Here is a 20,214-nt window from a genome sequence, read left to right as displayed (position 1 = left end):
TCCTATGAGGTCTGCCTAATTTTGCTTCTGCTGTATAGATTCACAGTTTGCCCTACAGCTCAATTGTTACATATTTTTTTAAAAGACGCTTTGCTCTTTGAGGAGGGAAATGGGGGGCCATTATCATAGAAAATGTGATTTTTGGAGTAACATAAGATTTAATTGTATCACCCCCAAAAGACTGTGCTTTATTTTTCAGTCGACTAAGCAGTATGTTCCTGGTAAGTCATAGAAATAGTAGTTGACTTTATTAACTTGCATGAATGCTTTGCATTTTTCCATGACAACGTTATGCTGGTATTGATGCTTAGTCAGCAGCATAAAAGACCTCCTCCTCTTAGACTCCAGCATGGAATGAGGGTGTTTAGTTATGTCAGAGGCATGTATGTTTTTTATGTCTGAAATTGTCTTTGTGTATGTATGTATGTTTATGAAAAACAGAGAAAAAAGTTATGGATAACACCTATTTGACAGTAGATGTCCTGGCAAGCTGATTAGCCACCATTATTAAGACATTCTTTTAAAATGATATTTCTCTTGGAATGCCATTTAGAAAAACAAAAAACAAAAAACATTTTTCTCTGGCCTAGGAAACTTCCTGGCCCTTGGAAACAACCGTGCCTACACTGACTGTGTTTGGAAAGGTTGCCCTCTAGTGTCCACATGTGGTCATCCCAGCTAGGCTGCTGTTGCTCCGGTGTTGCTCTTGGCAGTTTGTATCTCTCTGTTGAGTACAGCAGGACTGAATGCAGCATAAATCAGCCTGCACTTTTCTGAATAAATCTATTCTGAATGAATCTATCACCTGCCAAAATTTCTGTGACAAATGATTGAACCTTTAATAGAAAAATTACTTTTTTTTTTTTTAGTATAAAAATAGTACATGTTTCTAGGGAGAACAAATTCTAATATACAGGACAGTTATAGGGACAAAAACAACAATGGTGCCCTTTTTGAAGATCCTACACATAAATGTCAGTTGTCTCATGGCTAGTGGGTGAAAAAAAAAAAGCCTGTGCCAAGCCTCCACCACCACCTGGCTGTGTGGCCTGCAGTGAAGTCATTTAACCTCTCTGACTCTCATTTTCCCCATCTGAAAAATAAGGGGATGACTATGCTGGATGATCTGGCTCCTCCAGTTCTTAAAATCTGCCATCTATGCGAAATCACTGCTTACCTGCTATAGCATGGAGTGGTTTGGTAAGCTTCACACTTCGTTGCATTTGGACTGCAATGACCTTGATGTTCTTTACAGCTGCCCAGAGCATGGATCAGGGAGGTGCCTGTTTATTTCAGATCAGACCAGGCTGTGAAGTGTAACAACCGATGATAAAACTTGGGCAGGAACATCCTAGTCTAAGCCTGCAGGTGATTTTTAGAATTATACCACACCTTTGTCAGAAAATGCCAATAACTCTGTTAATCCACAGACCATTTATTTAGCTCAGGAGGGAAAGCCTCCATTTTAAGTAGCTGCTGTCTCCTGCTAAGCTGGATTTCACTTAAAAAATGCCCAAGTGTCATATGTTTGAGGATTTTGACACCTTATGCAGCTGTCAAGGACACAAAGAATAAATACCCGGTCTAGCCACTTCTGCGTAGAGCAGATGTCTTTTGCCTCTTTTTAAAAATTCATTTTAACTATGGGTGTATCTGTAGTTCACTCAAGGAGACAGCAACTTAATTCTTCCTCTGCTTTGTTCTCACAGACACGGTCTGAGGATAGCTGTGAAAAATCTGGGGGAATCTAAATACTGGCAGTGTGAGAGCTGCAGAATATGATGTGCTTGGAATTTCCACACCATAGGAAAAAGCCTCATAAATATGGATGTGCATTCCTATAACATCATTCTTTGGCATTCCATATTACAACAAAATGGCTCAATTTGAATGAATAAAATATAGTCCCTTTCAGCTCACATTCCAGTCCTAACAGTAACCCCATTCACAGCCACAAGCAGCATGGATGTTAGGATAGGCACAGTGTTCTCTTCTCTCTGGTTGTAATTGTAGTGTATATAAAGAGCCCGTGGGTGTTAGAAAAAGGTGGAGGGAGTGGTAGTAGTTTATAAGGGCAACCTCCATCTGCACAGTCTGGTTTTCAGTGACTGCTTCTATCAAAGTTCCTCTCATGACAATGTCTGAATAGTGGGCAGAGTTAAAGTCACAAAAAAGTCACAGTGATCCTTATAGTCCAGTCACATGACACTTGAGATTGCCAAATAGGTTTTAGCAGTCACCTTTTAATTGTCAATAAATCACACAGTGTCTCGACACCTGTCTCCTTTGAGTCCCCTGAAGGAAGCATTTGGAGCAGGAACTGCAGGGAAGGGAAACACGCAGGTGCAGGAGTCTTGGCCTTGAGAACCTGAGGATCGATCTCCATGGCCTTGGACCCGAAGTCCTACCCTGGTCTTGTCCTATGGTCTCATCCCTGACAGCTACAGGGGTGTCTGTGAAACAGTCCTTTGTCTGGACAGAGAGGCTACAGCCCCGTCCCTAAATGTAGCCAGTATTTCTTTGATGACTTGGGTCCTCCCCTTCTCCATCCCCCTAAGCTCCCAGCTACAGTCTGAATTTATTTTTTCTAGAAGGATTTTAAATCAGCGGCTTCACAGAAATGCACATTGTTATTCTCAAAGGCAACAGCATTGTGTTTCTTTTGCCAGGATGAACATATCTGTGACATAAATCATCCCTTTCATACACACACACATTCTCATTGCCTCCCTCCCTCTTTTCTTCCCTCCCTTCCTCGCCACTCTCAGCTCTTGTGTCTGCAGCCAGGCCCACACCCCTCTCCTGATGCGATTCCTCTGTGCCTGCACCTTCCTCTTGCCTCTTGTATTTCATTCTCTACTTCATTTCTCAACATCATTCCCTCCATTTCCCAGCTTTGTCCTCTGTACCCTATTTCTCCTGTTCTCTTTCCATCTATTTCATTTTTCCATTTCCTGTTTGCTTTTTCACTGGTTACCACAATAGCCATCCCATCTTTGGAATTTATTTCCATCAAGACTGCAGTTACATTTCGTCATATGGTTGTTTGTCTCATAAGCGTCAGGGTGGACCAACATCAGTATTTTTTAAAGTGCCCTTTTGAAGAAAAATATCAGCATATTCTTTTTTGGTGATGGTGGCAAAAAAATCCTAACTAACTGGGATTAGACTGTTACGCCAGGTTCTCCTTGGGAGCTCATTAAACAATTGTTCTTTCTATTATAACCAGAAGAAATACCCTCATCTTAGTCGTTCAGGAGCATTGAGAGATGGCAGACCCTGACAACAGGAAGTCTCAGTCTAAGGGGAACACTTTCTAGCTCCTGGCCAGCACTAAAAGAACACTAAAAGAACACTTTCTAGCTCCTGGCCAGCACTCCTAGAGAAGGGATAACTGGTAAACCAAAGGCTGGGCTGGGAATCCCAGAGGGAACTCCTGCTGAAGCTTTCACTAGGACGCAGGAACCATATCACCAGGTCCCTATCCCTCACCCACAGATGAGCAGAGTAAGCTGGGCCTGTGACTTTGTTACTCCGTGTCCTCTTGTCTAACTCCATCGGCTGCTCTAACCGTGCCTGCTTATTGATCTGCTTAGAGAGTAGATACTAACTGCTGCTTCCTGCTAAACTTGTTTTGAGAAGACACCCTTTTTTAGCCTTCTCCTCCCCAAAACCCTATTAGGCTGCTCAGCTGTTCTTCAGTGGCTGAACTTGGGCTTTTGGTGTGTGCTCCTTCTCTGTGGTGCCCGGGGATCCAGGCTCAGGCTGAAATACCGGCAGATCAAATACAAGTCCTCTGTCTTTCTGTGCTCCTGACTTGGCATGCCGGGGTGCCCTGGGGGTGTGGGGAGGGGAGTCTGGGGCTCACCTCTTCCATGTCTCTGCAACCTCACCGTCCACCATGCAAGGCTGAGGGGGAGCTGGGCACGAGTGGGTGGATTTGGTACCCTTGAGTTCAGAGGGGAAACAGGCATTTCCCTCATGGGATTCCCCTGCCAGGGAACTTCAGCAAGGTATTAAGAATGCTGCATCATCTCTTTATTTCTGCCCCTATAAGAAAGAAGTGTTGATGTCAAATTTGTGAGAACCTGTGGAGTGCAATGCAAATAACACTGAATATGGTTTTAGAAGACCTGGATTCAAATCCCTTTGGGGCCACTCATTCTTTCCATAAGCTTGGGCCAGTCACCTCTCCCCACTGGATCTCTGACATTTTTTGTAAAATGAGGGGTCTGGACTATGTGATTGCTATTGCTCTTGGCAGCTCTATGGGATTAAATATTAGCCAAATTAAAGATAAATATCAAATAATGCATTTTTTCCTTTCTTTCTTTCTTTCTTTCTTTCTTTCTTTCTTTCTTTCTTTCTTTCTTTCTTTCTCTTTCCTTCCTTCCTTCCTTCCTTCCTTCCTTCCTTCCTTCCTTCCTTCCTTCCTTCCTTCCTTCCTTTTTGAGGCATGACAGGACTATGAAGCCCAAGTACCTAAGATGTAGAGCAGTAGCTCTCATCCAGAGGCAATTTTACCCACCCCCAGGGGACATTGGCAACTTCAGGATACATTTTTGGATGTCTTGACAGGGAAGGGATTGCTACTGGCATCTGGTGTCCCAGAGGCCAAGGTGCTGCTAAACATTTTACAGTGCACAGGATGAGCTCCCCACACAAAAAAAAATCATCTGGCCTACAATGTCAGTAACGCTGAGGTTCAGAAACCTGCTATAGATCAAGGCAAGAGTTTCTATAGTATATTAAATCTAGTAGTCTCTCAGGTGGCCACGGCATGCCCTTTCTTCTTCTGGAATGTCATTCATTGTTTTCTGCTGCAGCCCATTAAATATTTTGCCCTTTCTTAAACTATTATATTTATATATTTTTTTCTTCAGGGAATATATTTCTTTTCTAATCTGGCTTTTCTTTAATTCTAAATACTATTTGTCGTCCTCATTTCTATCACCTGTTCCCCACCCCCACCCCCTGCCCCAAACACACACACACACACACACACACACACACACACACACACACACACACACTTCTAGCTACCTGCCACCAGTAACAAATCCTTCCTTGGCCCTTTTCCTTCTGGCTACTTCTCTGTTCTTTCCCCACTGGGCACTTTCTGCCCTGTAGTTCACAGAGCATAGCTGCAGCAAGGCAAAAAGAAGTCCTAGTGGCAGGACAGACTGTTCCTGTGACTCCCATGACTTTGGCATTGATCATGGAAAGACTTGCCAGCATTGGGGCCTTCTTCACCCTGGTGCCCACTGTGACCAGAACATGATGTTCAAGTGAAGGCCTGATGAGGAAGGTGGATGAAGCATAAATATTCAACAGGAATGTGTCCAAGAGAGGCTGGAGGGTTCCCTCATTACAGTGACCACAAGAGTCTTGATTTTCCCCACTGGTTCCTGCATTTCACGTAACTATATTCTATACAATTTTTATACTCTTAAGAGACTTTTTAAAAGAAATTTATAGGTTAATCAAAAAATTTTTGTCATAACATATATCCCAACTTTTGGTTCAGAAATATGGCCTCTCTACCCCCTGGATAATGTTGATATCTCCAAGAAAGAGGTGGCTGGATGAAAAAGCTCATGGCTTGAAGGTGGGAAAGGAAAAGAAAAGAAACTGGAAAACAAATTCACTTATTACAGGACTGCATCATGGCTTACTGGCATGGTATTTAGTCTAGAAACGTTGTGCACAGAATATGCCTCAATGCCTACTAGATATGCTGGGGCCTCTGGTTGCGGTTATTGTGAACTGCTTCACTGCTTCAGAACGTCTTTCTTTTGTTTTTCTCCAGCGACAGTTGAGCAAAAACATCAAGTTTGGGCAGCCACCACCCAATGCCATTCCCATGAAGAAGGCGGACAGTGGCGAGGTTAGCTTAGAAGAGGATCTATTCCTGACCAGTCCCATGGAAATTGTGACTCAGGAGGACATCATCCTGTCAGACACGGAGAACAAAGTAAGGCTCCTCCTGGGAATGACTTCTTGCTAATACGTGTGGGGAGGACGTCAGTCAGTGAACAGGGGCATCCAATAACTCTTGGGTCTGCAGTGGAAGGAAGGAGTATGCAAGAGAAGCTTTCCTGATGCGTCGCCCAGGGCTGGAGGGCACTTCCTGGTCAGGTGCCATGATCTGCAGTGAGGGCCACGTGGAGGAGGGAGAGGAAGAGGAGACATGCCCTTTGCATGCACTCTTCACAGTGTCTTCCACTTGTTCTTCAAGACTCAGGTTGGCCCACCTCTTCTGGGAAGCCTTACCCGGCCTTACCCCCAGGCTGTGCTATCTCCTGTGTGTCTTTGCTGTGTGTCCTTAGTGCCTCTCACACATTCATACTCATCTGTGTCTTTCCACATAATTGTTTTCTCTCCATCTCTAAATGTTGAGTTCCTTGAGGACAAACTGGATCTTACACATCTCTGTCTCCCTAGGACATAGCTAGTGTTTACTTAGTAGCACTGAATAATTACTTGTCAAATTGGACTAATTTAAAGGAAAACAAGAAAGAAATAGGTTCTTAACAAGACAGGACATATCAAACTGGCCATTGAAGTCTACTTAATGAGGAAAGAAAGTCATATTGGTCCAGCATTGTCTTATTTAAATTTGGTCTTTTGACACTTGGAAAGAGACACCATGAACATATCCTGGAATGAGAGTCCTTCCAGCAGCAGAAGGGACCCCCCCTCAGGCGTCTGGTGGGGAAGGAGGAAATGCCCCACCAGTGGCTGGAGCAGGGAGCTCTCTGCAGAGTCTTCCAGTCTTGGCAGAAAGCATTCTTTGTGCTCTGCCTACCAAGGTGCCTGGACTTAACCCTGGATGTTTTTAAAATGGACGTGGCCCCAGAAGTCATGCTTGTTATCAGCTAATATGTCATAGGGCAGTAAGAAGGAGAAGTGATTAACAGAGCAAAGTGAAGAAGGATAGAACAGGCTGGTCCCCCGCTGTTGCCCACCTCTGCCTGGTCCTCATGACTCTTGGTTCCCACACAAGCAGGTGTCAGGTGGTGTGCTGGGTAAAGTGGAGACCGCGAGGTCCAAAACCACTCTCTCCAATCTCTTGGTGCGAGCGGCAGCAATGGCTGTCAGCCTTAATGCAGGGATTGCCCCAGGACTGAGGCAAATGTCCTCACTGTTACTGATGGTCTAATACATGCAACAGACCATGGCCTGAGGGAAGAGGAGGACCATTCGTTCGGCAAGTGCTACCCCAGCTATAGATTAGGGGTGCCTCTGCATGGTTTGCCTTTTTTTAAATTTTTTATTTTTGAGAGAGAGAGAGAGACAAAGTATGAGCAGAGACAGAGGGAGACACAGAATCCGAAGCAGGCTCCAGGCTCTGAGCTGTCCTCACAGAGGCCAACATGGGGCTCAAACTCACAAACCGTGAGATCATGACCTGAGCCAAAGTCAGGCGCTTAACCGACTGAGCCACCCAGGTACCCCTGCATAGTCACATTTTAATGAGAGTCAGATGGCAAGTCAACAGATATGTATAAAGATAATAACTTACTTATTTAGTAAATGTTACAGTATAATAACTTTGGATCAAGAAAAATGCTTCACAGGAAGTAAAACAGAGTGGTGGAAAAGTGAGTAACGTGGAGGGGGAGAGGTCACTTTTTAGGTAAGGAGGTCAGAGCAGCCATGACAAACCTGGCTATGGGAGCTGTGTTCTAGATGGAGGGAAGAGCAAGTCCAGAGGCCCAGGATAGGACTGAGGGTGTCCCATGAGAAAGCAGGTCAGTGTTGTTGGCTGGACCGTGATGGGGGGCAAAGGGAAGATAGAGCGAGGTAGGGAGGCCAGAATGTACAGAGCACGGGAAAGGGATAATTCTACTCTGAGAGTACTAGAAACCTCTGAGTATTTTAAGCAGGACAGTGACATAATCTGATTTTTGTTTTCCAAAGATGCTTCTAAGTGTGGTGCAGAAAATGGGCTGAGGCAGGACAAGCTATTATTGCTCTGGAAGGAACGATGAAGCTGTGTAAATATTGGCCACACAAAGTGGAAGGTATATTGGGCCATCAGAAAGGTGCAGGTGATGTAGTGTGGGCATTCCCAGGGCAGGTGAGGTGACTGGGCTGGGGATCTTCAGCCTTTTTCTTCTTCTGTCCTGAGGGGTTTTTTTGTTTGTTTTTTTCGTTTTTGCCTCTGGTCATCCACCTTCTCAGCCCAGCCTTTTGCGCACAGAATTCGTAGGGCCTTTGTTTTTTCTCACAGGGAAGAGGTCTGGCATAGAGGTGAGAGGTCCGGCAGACAAAGGGGGTGGAAGGCAGTGAGCATAGCCCACCGCTCTGAGGTCGGAGGCCAGGTGTGTGACACAGCCCCGCTTCCCAGGTGGGGTGGCTAGAGGGCGGCACCTGGACTCTCTCAGCCGTGGGGAAGCACATCAGGGACTGAGGTTAGACACTGCTCACATGGAAATGTGTTGAACTCAGGAAAGGAGGAAAGCACAAATTCTGTGCCTCAGGAGTCCTTGTCTGGACATTAGCAAAGTCCCCACTGTGACTTCTGCCGGCTCTGCAAAGCCAGCTGCGGCCTTTTCCAGGCACAGCCCGCATCTGGTTATCTGCCCAGAACTTCCTGTTCTGGCGTTTGACTTGAGTGCTCTCTTTTCGGTTCCAGCCCAGTGATACGCCAAGTTCTCTGAGTCCTCCGAATCTGCCTGGAGCCAGAAGTGAGATGGAAGAGAAGGTAATATAATTTGAAATTACATATTTAGCTTCTTTACTTGAACTTCCATTTCCATCCTCTCCCCCCTGCTTTTTTTTTCGATCCTCTGTCTCATTTTTTCCATTCATAAATGCCGCCTTCATCTATTACTTTAAATTCCTTCAAAACATAACCAGTGGTAGATGTAGAGTGTCTGTTTCCATGGCAGCGCACCTGCTGGAACTGAACCCTGTTCTGAAAAAATAGCCACCTCCCAGCACGTACATATTTGAACACTTACACGTTGGTCATTTTCCTAAATGTACCAGGTACTTCAAGACACTGTTAAGCCATTGAAAAAGACATTCCAGAACACCTGAAGGTACCCAAGTCTGTAAGGAAAAAAGTCTCCTTCTATTTGGAAATGCAAAATAAGGGGCACCTGGGTAGCTCAGTCAGTTGAGTATCTTAATGCAGATTTCAGCTCAGGTCAGGATCCAGGTCAGGGTCCTGGGCTCAGCCCTGCGCCAGGTTTCATGCTGAGCATGGAGACTGCTTGAGATTCTCTCTCCCTCCCTCTCCCCCCCCTCCCCCCCCCCCCCGTCCCTACTTGCACTTTCTCTCTCTCTCTCTCTCTGAAATTAAAAAAGGAAAAAATGCTTAGACATGCAAAAGCAAAAAGACCTTAGCATTTTTCTACTTGTATGTATTTTTGTTTTTTTAACTTTTCTGTGTTCTGTTGAAACCTGGGACTCTGCCTGCAGGAGTCCAGGGAACCCTGTGGAGACCGTGTGCACCCCTCCAGTAGAGGCCGGTCCACTCCTGTGAGCACTCTTCACTTGCACAGGGACTCAAGGGTCCTTCCAGGGACTGGCACAGTGAGCAGAGTATGTCCCTGAGTCTTCTGAAGGGGATGGCTCAAGACAGTGCCACCACCCAGACAATGAAGAAGCCCAGCTGAAATGAGTAGAAATGAAACCTTGCATTTAAGTCTCAGCTTCAAGTGCTTATCTGTGTCTTCAATCTACCACATTTGGCTCTAATTCCTTTTATTCACGCATCTAGTAGGGGATGGAAATAAATGTTTGATTTGTCTCTTCTCAACCACAGTTCAGAATTTGATACCTATTGTAAAGATAACCATAAATAAATGAAAGCCAGGAGCCCAAAGGCTGGAATTATTTTTCCTTACTACTGTGCTCCTTATCCTAAGTTATTATTTACTGAGCATCCATCTTGCTCTTGAGCTGGCTTGGTCCTTTGTCTTTTGTGCATAAATATGGAAGGTAATTGCAAAAAGCAAAGCTGCCAGCTAAACCCCACTGGCTCTGCACTTACAACATGAATGCCAACACATAAACCCTGGCCTCTGTTCATGCCTCTGTGCCTGAGCTGCTGGCACCAGACCCGCAGATGGGGCCGTGAGCGCCCTCTGCTGCACGTTGACGTGGTATGGCTGTGAGCCCTCACCTTGCTGCTTGCCTTTAAAAGCTCAGTAGTTACAGATGTGTGGCCCCTGGGTTGAGGCTGATCTGCGGGTGTACAGTTTGTCTGATGTGGTGGCTCCTAAGTGCGTGCCATCTGCATTACAGCGCTGCAGTCGTGCCGTGAGGACCTTCCCTTTCCCCCAGGGGGGGCACAGTTCTGCCCATCCTTTTTTTGCCACTCAACTCTGTGTTCTGTGGCTTTGGAATGATTGTGCTAAAACATTTTAGCAGGTAGCAATTTCATGCCCTAGGCATAGCTGTTATACTTTCTTGTTCCTTCATTCCTCCAAAAAATATTTACTGAGCACTTGCTAAATGAGATTTACTGCTTGGGCAGAAAGGGAACTGAAAAGATGAAAAAGACACTTTCCCTACTTCAGAGGGTCTCAGGTAGAGGCTGAGGGACGTTTGCAAGTGTCTTATAGAGTCCTTAGTATAGAGATGAGCTAGTCCAGGGCTCAGCAAACCATGCTTTATTTTAGGCTTTGTGGCCATAAGGTCCAACCTGGATACCCTCCTTTGTTCTGCTCTTCCTTTGTAGCACAAAAGTGCTAAAGACCATGGACAAGGGGTGTGGCTGTGTGCTGATAAAACTTTATTTACCAAAACAGGCTGTGGGCAGGATTGGGCCTCCTGGCTATGTTTTGTCAACCCCCCTCATCTAATCTGACCCCCCCCCATATTATTCAGAGTAGGAAAATCAGTCCCTGAAAGGTTAAATGACTGTTTTGAGTTAATGCAAAAATCATTGGCAGAACAAATAGTCAACGTCCTGTTTTTTGATGACAAAAGCAGTGCTCATCTCTCTGTCCCAGTGCCTCTGTTCACAGCAGCCCCTGGGCCAGTCCAGGCCTGGCAAGGTGCAGGCCCCAGCAAGTGCTGCCATTCCAGGACCCCCCCGACGGTGTTCTGATCTGGACTGACTCTGTAGTTTAATCTCCTCTACAGGTGGCTCCAGTTAAACCATCGCGGCCAAAAAGGCACTTCTCTTCTGCTGGAACCATCGAAAGTGTCAACCTAGATGCCATCCCCCTGGCCATCGCGCGTCTGGACAACAGTGCTGCCAAGCACAAACTGTCCGTTAAGCCAAAAAACCAGAGGGTGTCAAAGAAACACAGGCGACTTGCCAGGGTATGTAGCGCCCATCCCAGCTGACCAGGCAGATGCCCTTGCTTGCGGGCACTGATTCTACCTGGGTGGGGGGGGGGGGGGTTGGTGGTGGTGTGAGGGGCCCGTAGAAGCAACTAAGTGTCTCCCATCAGGGACCTGGTGTGTTGCAATGAACAGGGGGAAGCAGGCCCATCTACTGGCCCTTTCTAACTTGTTGCCTGCCTGGGGCAGGTGGGCCTCAGAGTGAGGGGCTGCCTTTTGAGGGGCTCTAGACACCTTGCATTTGCTTTGCCAGCTCTCCTACCGTGGCTCTGCCAAAGGTTCTTCAGTTTGACTGGTGTGGACTTTGAAGTCACAAATTTCAGGGGACATCAGCTCTCATTTTTTCTCATCTTTCTAAGGCTGGGCTATTGGTTTTTCTCTTTTTATTCATTTGTATTAAGCAAAAGGCATTTGAGAATGACCAATAAAAGGGCCGTGGAGTAAACATGAAGGTGATATGTTTTCCTCCACTCTCACAATTTACTCTTGCTGTGCTGGCCTGGGTGTACCTATCTCTATACTTAGGAACAACTGCACTTTCTCTTGAGATTAAGAGGGTCACCGACATTGTGAATAGGGTGGGTAATGGTTGCCTGTGCAAAAGGAAAAGGCTAATTATTTTGTCCTTACCAATGTTAGGATCGACTGCATGAACAAGGTAGCCTTCCGGGTCAGCTGTCCCTGGACCAGAACGGACACCCTGGAGAAGGCAGACCAACTTGGCATGAGGAGGAGCCAGAGCTGCTGGACTCTGAAGAAGAGAAGAGATGCCAAGAAGAATACTGGCTAGAACTTGAGGCCAAGTGCAAACGGCAAAAGGCTGAAGCAGCCGAGAGGAGACGTCTGGAAGAGCAGAGACTCCAGGCCCTGGAGAGGAGGCTTTGGGAAGAGAACAGAAGGCAAGAGCTCTTGGAGGAGGTAGGCGAGGACGAGGAGGGAGACGAGGCAGAACTACAGCTGGAGGCAGAAAAGAGGCAGCACCAAGAGGAGAGGCAGAGACTGGAAGGGCAAGGTGTCCAAGGCCAAGAGCGGAGAGAACAAGAGGAAGGAAGGCACCTGGAGGCCCAAGAGCAGCCGCCACGCACACAGCAGGAAGAGCAGGCGGTGTGGAGCGGGCAGGAGGCCGAGAAGCAGCAGGAAGAACAAGAGGAAAGAGAGTTGAAGGAGCTGGAGGAACAGAAGCAGTTGGAGGCCGAAGAGCAGCAACAAAGGGAGGAGGAGGAGCAGCAGCGGCAAAGGGAGGAGGAGCTGCGGCTGCAGGAGGAACAGCAGAGTCTGGAGGAGGAGCAGAGGCGGCTGGAGGAGCAGCAGCAGCGGAGGCGGGAAGAGGAGGAGCATCGAGAACGAGAGGAGAAGAGGCAGCAGGAGGAGGAGCAGCGGCAACGAGAGGAGAAGCTTCGCCTGCAGGAGGAGCAGCGCCTGCAGGAGGAGCAGCGATGGGAGGAGGAGGCAGCAGCAGAGAGAAGGGCAGAACAGGGAAAGCGGGAGGAAGTGGAGGCGCAGAGGCAGCAGGAAGCGGAAGGTCGAGAAGCAGCGAGCGTGCAAGAGGAGAGGTGGCAGCCACTGGACGTGGAAAGGAGCTCAAGGAGCCCAGTTCAGGTGGACTTTGCAGACAAATCAGGCAAACGAGAGCACCTGCAACCCGAGAAGCAAAGAGAACACTCTGAGGAGTCAAGGATTTGCGAGAAGCAGAGCCAGGAGGCTGAGCCATGCGGAGAGCAGCAGGCACAAGGCGGGGATTTTCCCGGGCATGGTCGTCGTGCACGTCAGGAAAAGAGACAAGAAGCTAACATGCAGCCTCCCCGGAAACAAGAGGCGAAGGTAGAAGAGACGCTGGCTGCCAGGGAAAAGAAGGAAGCTGCCGCTCCAGAAAAAGACAGGAGGGTGGAGGAACTTCGGTGGCAGGAAGTGGATGAGAGGCAGACCACGCCCAGGCCCTATACTTTCCAGGTGTCATCCGGAGGGAAGCAGATTCTCTTCCCCAAAGTCAATCTGAGCCCAGTGACGCCCCTGAAGGACGCGGGACTTGCCTCTGCCCCCCAGGAGCCGAAGACCCCCAGAGCCAGCCCAGCCTCCCATGCCTTGCCCTCCTCCCTAAGTGTCCCCCACACAGCCATTCTGGTCACGGGAGCACAGCTCTGTGGCCCGGCCGTTAACCTGAGCCAGATCAAGGACACAGCATGCAAGTCTCTCCTGGGCTTGTCAGAAGAAAAGAAGCACGTGGATGTCCCTGCCCTGGAGAACCCACCCCGAGCATCTGTCGACCCCCGGTCAGGGAGCGGGAAGGCCAGGCCCCCCCAGGAGTCTCCAAGCAGTGTGGCTGCACTAGCCGAATGGGCTTCCATTCGGTCCAGAATTCTGAAGAACACAGAGAGTGAGCAGCGCGTTGATAGAGACCAGTCTCGGCCAGGTGATGAGCACACTCCCAGGGGCCGTTGTGATTCCCGCGGGAACCTCCGGAGGATCCCCCCAGTAAATGCAAAATTCTCTATTATGCCTGCTTGGCAGAAATTCTCAGATGGTGGCACCGAGACCTCCAAACCTAACACAGAAGCAGAGAGCATTAGAAAAAGACCTGTGCTGGGACCCAATGATGGGTCAGCTCCCCAGCCCCTGGCTACTTATGAGCACCCAAAGGGTACAGAGAAACTGGAGCCAGCAGACAGCACAGAGGGATGCAAATTTGCCAAAGACCTCCCATCTTTCCTTGTTCCAAGCCCTCCTTACCCTCTACAGAAAGCAGTGGCCCATGCAGAGCCCATGATCATTTTGGACAGTGAGACCATCAGTGGTATAGGAAAGGCAGACCCCGCAACGCCTGGTCAAGAGGAAAAAGCCTCACCGTTTGGGATAAAATTGAGAAGGACCAACTACTCCTTGCGCTTCCACTGTGACCAACAGACAGAACAAAAGAAGAAGAAAAGGCACAGCAGCACCGGGGACAGTGCTGATGGTGGGCCACCTGTACCAGGAAGCACAAAAGGAGAGAAAGAGACAGAGGGTGTGGCCCTCAAGCATGGCCTGTCCCTAACCCCTGAGAGGAAGCAAGCCCTGTCCACCTGGAAGAACTCTGCTGAAAGAGTACACTCTTCTCCTGCAGCCCAGCTGGGGCCTCAGCCAGTTGCAGAGCACGACAAGGTGGCAAACAAAATGCCATTGGTACAGAAGCCAGCCCTGGCTCCCAAGCCTGCCGGTCAGACTCCCCCCTCCTCCCCACTCTCCAAACTGAGCAGGCCCTACCTGGTAGAGCTGCTGGCCCGCCGGGCAGGGAAGCCAGACCCGGAGCCTGGCGAGCCATGCAAGGAGGGTCAGGAGAGCAGGGACCTCTGGCTGCGGTCACCGCCACCCCCAGAGAAAAGGAAGGCACACAAGAGGGATGAGGAGGAAGTTGTAGAAACAGCGAGGAAACTTGGTTCCTCGGCCCTGTCTGCTGCTCGGCCAGAAAAGCCTTCCCAAACCCCTGAGGCCGGGAGGAAAGGTAGGTATGGGTAGGTGCCCCCTGCCTCTGTCCAGCTTGTCTGTGTCCTGGCAGAAGCCACAACTGCCCGGAGCTGGAAGCAGGGCTAGTGTGGGAGCACGTCCCTTCTCTGTCATAAGTCATATTGAGGCCCTTTTCTTTTTCTGCTCCTTTAGAATTTTGGAAATGCTGACTGTGCTACCTTCCTGCAGCTCATACTGTTAATGATACTTACAGAAGTAATAAGTTCCAGGTGCTGACACTTAGACTAACACACTTTCAGTTGACAACGGACATTGAAATACAGTCCTAATTAACAAAGAAGCCCTTAATCCTTATGAAGGAGCCTCACAGTGATGATAAGACTGGGGTTTTCTAGACTAGTCTGCGTTCTAGCTCTGGGCAGTAAAGGCACTAAGGTGGGAGGTTAGGGGACTTTCAGCAGCAGCATGGGCCTTGGGAGCTTCTGTGTGAATGATTGACTTTGGCTCAGTTTTATGCAAAATGCTGTGCAGATGCGTCCCTGCCCCCACCAGCTTACCACTGTGAAGCCTTTTAAAAAGAAATCTTAGAGCTGCCCTCACTCAAGGCTGCCCCTCGTGTTTCTTCAGACTATAGGTTTGGGACAGTTCAGTGATCACTTGGATTGGCTTTGGGGTCCCTGAGAACCTTCATCTAATTCTTTTTCTTTTCTGTTTTGTTGAAGTAAAGTTTGGGTCATATTCCAGGAAGTTACTTGCATGTATCAGAGAAACTCTCCCCTGAGGTTTATTAGGAAATGCTGCAAGCCTTCTCTTGTGTTTAATTGTTTAGATTTAGGGTGATTTTTGCGGAGAAAAGAGCTGTTTCCTGAGCAATAGTGGTTTGGTTACTTGCCTTATGGAAGACCTTATTGTCCTTTTTAACCACGCCTTAGACCAGCATGTAGATCACGCTTCCGGACCATTTCTCCCTAGTGATTTCTGTTTGTCCTGCTGAGGAGCCCATTTTCATCATTCTCTCTCTCCTTCTCCTTTGCCCCTCCCTCTCTTTCTCTCTCTCAAAATAAATTTAAAAAAAATTTTTTTAATTGCAATTTAGTGCAGTGAATGAAAATGGATAGTTCAGTATAATAAATTGTCATCTTTCAAATAAGTTGGTTTAGGAATAACTATGCAGCAGCTTGGAAAACATGCAATTGCATCGGGCTCTGCACTGACAGCATGGAACCTGCTTGGGATTCTCTGTCTCCCTTTCTCTCTCTCTCTCTCTCCCCCTTCCCTGCTTGCTATCTCTCTCAGAAAAATAAATTAATTAATTTAAGCCGACCTTTAGTTCCCTAAAGCCTTGTGGGACTCATGTTTGCAATCCCCATTGACTTTCAGAGCTAGGTGTCTGGGGGCCCGTCCCCCTGGTGAAAGTCTTAAAAGTTGGGGCCCCAGGTGTGGAATCCAAACCTTTTGTTCCTCAAGGAGAAGCTGACCGTTGTGAGTTCCCTCGGAGTTATGGATTGCTGTACAGGGGGTGGGTTTATGGTGAAATTGTGTCTCACCCTCTCCAACCTCCTTCTGTGTGGAGTTTTTCTCATTCACCCATTGCATAGTTGTTCAGCTGGTTTTTGGATTTTTTTTTAAAAGGGAATTGTTCCATATATAGCTGCATATCGATTGTGTCCATGGGAGGGGAGGGGTGCAGGACCCTCCTATGTCACCATCCTGAATTGGAACCCCCATTTTCAGTTTTGACATTAGCCTTTGTGTCAGTAGCTTTTATGATCATCCAAGTCCCTCTCACTGTCTGGAGGACTCTCTCACTCTCCTTATCTTCTCCCGGAAGAAATAGCTCTCTGCTGTGCTTCTTTCTCTTAGGGAAGCCTTTTTGATCATTATAATTTTCTACCCAAAACTGGCAGTGCCCCTGTTTTCTTCCCCAGTATCCAGATTCTGGGCTGTCAGGCTCTGCTAACTGAATTTTTCTTTACTTGGTAGAAAAGCAGCATGAAAGCAAAGACCACATGCCCGTGGGTGCTGTCTAAAGACCACTGGGGTCTTCCTGCTCACTCTAGGCCACGCTGGCCAAACATGTTTGACTGAACACCCCATCAGAATAAAAATATTAAGCCTGGACCTCCAACTTTATTTGTTAATTGTGACCCTGTAGTGCTGTTATTAGCTAAAACACCTGGAGCATCATATACATTTAAGGTAAAGGTCACTGAAACAACGGTGGACATAACTCGGCTGTGATAACCCTCCTGTGTCCTCCTGTGTTTGCCCTCTAGCACTTCTATTGCAGATGTCATCTCATTCCAAAATTCCCACCTCCTTGTGGCGGGTGGAACAGATATTAAGTGGCCCTTTCTCCCAGAACTGACCTTTGGGAGCAGTGGTTAAAACCCTATAAGGGCAGGATGCACTGGTTCATGTCCCCAGAACCTGAAGGAGGGAATTGGAGTGGGCTGTGGTTCCCCTTGTCCGCTGGGTTTAGAATGTGAGAGAATAGGTTTAAACAGATATTTTACCTTGGCTTCTTCCACTTCAACTCTGATTTTTCTATGACCCTGTGGTAGCTGTTTGGCCACTTCATGGGCCTGCCCCAAGTAAGTGATCTAGAACTTTTACTTCAGGATGTGGGAATCGGTGCCATTATTTGTTGAAGACCTTTGGGCATCCTGGGCTGAAATTCAGACAGGAGCCACATTTTAACATCCTAAAACATTTTCTGTTTATTGATCCCCAGCTACAGTCCAGACCTGTTAGGCCCTTTACATATATTGTGTTACAGCCTTTCTAAAGTCTGGTCATAACTCCAGGATGTGCTATTCAAACCACAGTTCTAAGGAAATAAAAATCTGGCTAACGATTTATCTTTTCAAATAAAAAAAAGTAGGCAATTCTACTTTAAAGGTATTTTGACCCTTGTGATAAAATGCTGGTCAGAATTGTTGGCAGGAAACTGGCCAGTTGTTTTAATGACCTTTCCAGGCAAGTTCAGGTGGAATGTTTAGTGTAGGATTCCCTTTTACATAATAGCTTTAAATTTTTTTTAATGTTTATTTATTTTTGAGAGAGAGAGAGCACGAGCAAGCAGGGGAGTGGCAGAGAGAGAGGGAGACACAGAATCCGAAGCAGGCTCCAGGCTCTGAGCTGTCAGCACAGAGCCTGACATGGGGCTTGAACTCATGAACTGTGAGATCATGACCTTAGCCAAAGTTATATGCTTAACCAACTGATACATAATAGCCCCTACATAATAACTTTAAATGGAAATCATTTGGATCTTGGCAGTTTGGTTTCAGACATTTTCCAAACAGGTGTTACACTGCCCTGGAGTAGAACAAAACTTATATTATTTCCTGTGTGTAAAGCCTCTCAGTTAAGCAGAATGCTTGAAGTGGTGAATAGAGTCAACCCTTGAACATCATGGGGGTCAGGGGTGCTACCTTCCTGTGTAGTCAAAATCCCTTTTGACTCCCCCAGAACTTAACTAGTAATAGCCTAGTGGAAGCCTTCCTGATAATATAGTCGAGTAACTCATATTTTGTATGTTATATATGCTAAATACTGTATTCTTACAGTAAAGTAAGCTAGAGAAAAGAAAATCTTATTAAGAAGACCATAAGGAAGAGAAAATACATTTACAGTACTGTACTGTATTTGTAAAAACAAAACAAAACAAAAGCTGCCTAGGGGAGCCTGGGTGGCTCAGTGGGTTGAGTGACCAATTCTTGATTTCAGCTCAAGTCGTAATTCTGGGATCACATGGGATTGAGTCCCACGTTGGGCTCCTCGTTGGGCATGGAGCATGCTTAAGTTTCTCTTTCCCCCTCTGCCCGTCTCACCCACTCGCATGCTCGCTCTCTCTCTCTCTCTCTCTCTCTCTCTCTCACAAAAAAAAACAAACAAAAAAAACCCGTGTGTAAGTAGACTTGGCCAATTCAAACCCATGTTGTTCAAGGGTCTAGTGTATTTGTATTTTTTGTTTTTGTTTTTGTTTTGTTAACTAACAATTAACTAAAAATACCTTTCAGGTTTTTTTTATTACTTCTGAAATGTGTCACTTTTCTTTACTGTGTTAGATCATAGCTGAAACTTTATTTGATGATTAGGGAGAGCATAATGACCAAGACTCATTGTAAATAGGAATTCTCTTTGTAGAGTATTATAGGTCTAAAGGTATAGAAAAGCAGAATCTGCCTCCTTTTTGTGCTTGAATTCTTAATTTGATTTTACTTTGGTTCTTTCTCCTCAATAAAAAGTCAAATCGATGAGAGCCCTGGTTGGTAAGGTCCTGGATCATCAATGTGTAAACTTGTAGTGAATTTCCAAAGAACAGGTCTATAGTGAGCCCTTTTCATTTGAGGTAGTAAAGGACTCATTGCTGGAATGGTTATCTATAAAAGGGCTTAATTTTTACGTGAGGAAAAGAAGGGGATGATTCTCATAGACATAAATAGTAAGAACAGGTCACTTTTGTAGAGTGGTTCCTATCTGCCAACTGTCTGGTTAGTATGATACCCAGGATCTCTTAATCTTCACGGCAGTCTGATGAGGCATGTGCCATTGTCATCTCCACTTTATGGATTAGAAGACCTTAGAGAAGCTAAGTAGCTTTTGTAAGGTCACACAAGGTCAAGCCCAGGGCTGCTCAATTTAAGAGTCCAGTTACTCAACCTCTGATTCCAGCCACCTGTGAAGTGTGTTTACCCCATTGCATAGGCAAGACAGTCAACCACAGGAAAAGCTCAGACTGGAAGTCAGAAGTCCTAGGCTCAAACTTCAGCCTGTGCACTAGCCGCTGGGTGTTCTGGGGCACCGCACTGGATTGCTGTGGCCCCTCATACTCACTCTGTCAAAAGAGAGCATTGGACCAAAATCACAGTTTCCTACTGCATTCCTCAGAGCCCCACTGCCCTCAGCAGTCTCACGGGATAGATAGAGCAGCACCCTTTTTACCTCTTTCATACACTGGGTAGGATGTTTGGGAAGGGGTTAAATAAAGCAGTAAATAAGAATAATAAATCAAATAGCAGCCTGGGTCCCCTGTAGGCTTGAGATTTTCTGACACTGGAGATTGTATTTCTAGTCCCATTTTGAGGGAAGGAAAAGACTTCTATTTTTCTGTTGATAAGAAATATTACCTCTCCACCCAGAGAAGTCCCTCGGGCATCAGTGCAGAGTTTGTGTTAGGAAAGGACAGTTGAATATTTCATGTCACTAGTTCTAAGGGGTGAAGGATCAAGGTAAGTGAGCAGTTTCACTGTAAACCTCCCTTTGCCTTTACCAGTTTTTTTTTTTTAATATTTATTTTTTGGGAGACCGCAAGCAGGGTAAGGGTAGGGAGAGGGGGACAGAGGATCTGAAGCGGGCTGTGTACTGACAGACTGACAGCAGTGAGCCCAATGTGGGGCTTGAACTCATGAACCACAAGATCATGACCTGAGCCGAAGTTGGATGCTCAACCGACTGAGC

At 46.8% G+C, this 20,214-nt stretch overlaps 1 protein-coding gene across 14 annotated transcripts in view; it reads left to right on the top strand.

Annotated features, from left to right (window-relative positions):
* The window catches only part of CRACD (capping protein inhibiting regulator of actin dynamics), a 139,610-nt gene that overhangs the window by 106,161 nt on the left and 13,235 nt on the right, over positions 1 to 20,214 (top strand). For all 14 annotated transcript variants that reach the window (XR_006217003.1, XM_042984484.1, XM_042984482.1 and 11 more), the window contains 4 exons: positions 5,810 to 5,974; positions 8,642 to 8,710; positions 11,104 to 11,286; positions 11,947 to 14,785. Coding sequence is in view for 13 of the 14 variants with exons in the window: in XM_042984484.1 (XP_042840418.1) it covers positions 5,810 to 5,974; positions 8,642 to 8,710; positions 11,104 to 11,286; positions 11,947 to 14,785 (3,256 nt within the window). In the remaining variant the exon portion in view is untranslated. The remainder of the gene's footprint in view (positions 1 to 5,809; positions 5,975 to 8,641; positions 8,711 to 11,103; positions 11,287 to 11,946; positions 14,786 to 20,214) is intronic.

The sequence above is a fragment of the Panthera tigris genome, chromosome B1 (genome assembly GCF_018350195.1).
Source record: "Panthera tigris isolate Pti1 chromosome B1, P.tigris_Pti1_mat1.1, whole genome shotgun sequence".
NCBI classification, from domain to species: Eukaryota; Metazoa; Chordata; class Mammalia; order Carnivora; family Felidae; genus Panthera; species Panthera tigris.
The sequence above is the reverse complement of the archived record's forward strand: the minus strand, read 5'-3'. Positions and strand labels throughout refer to the sequence as shown.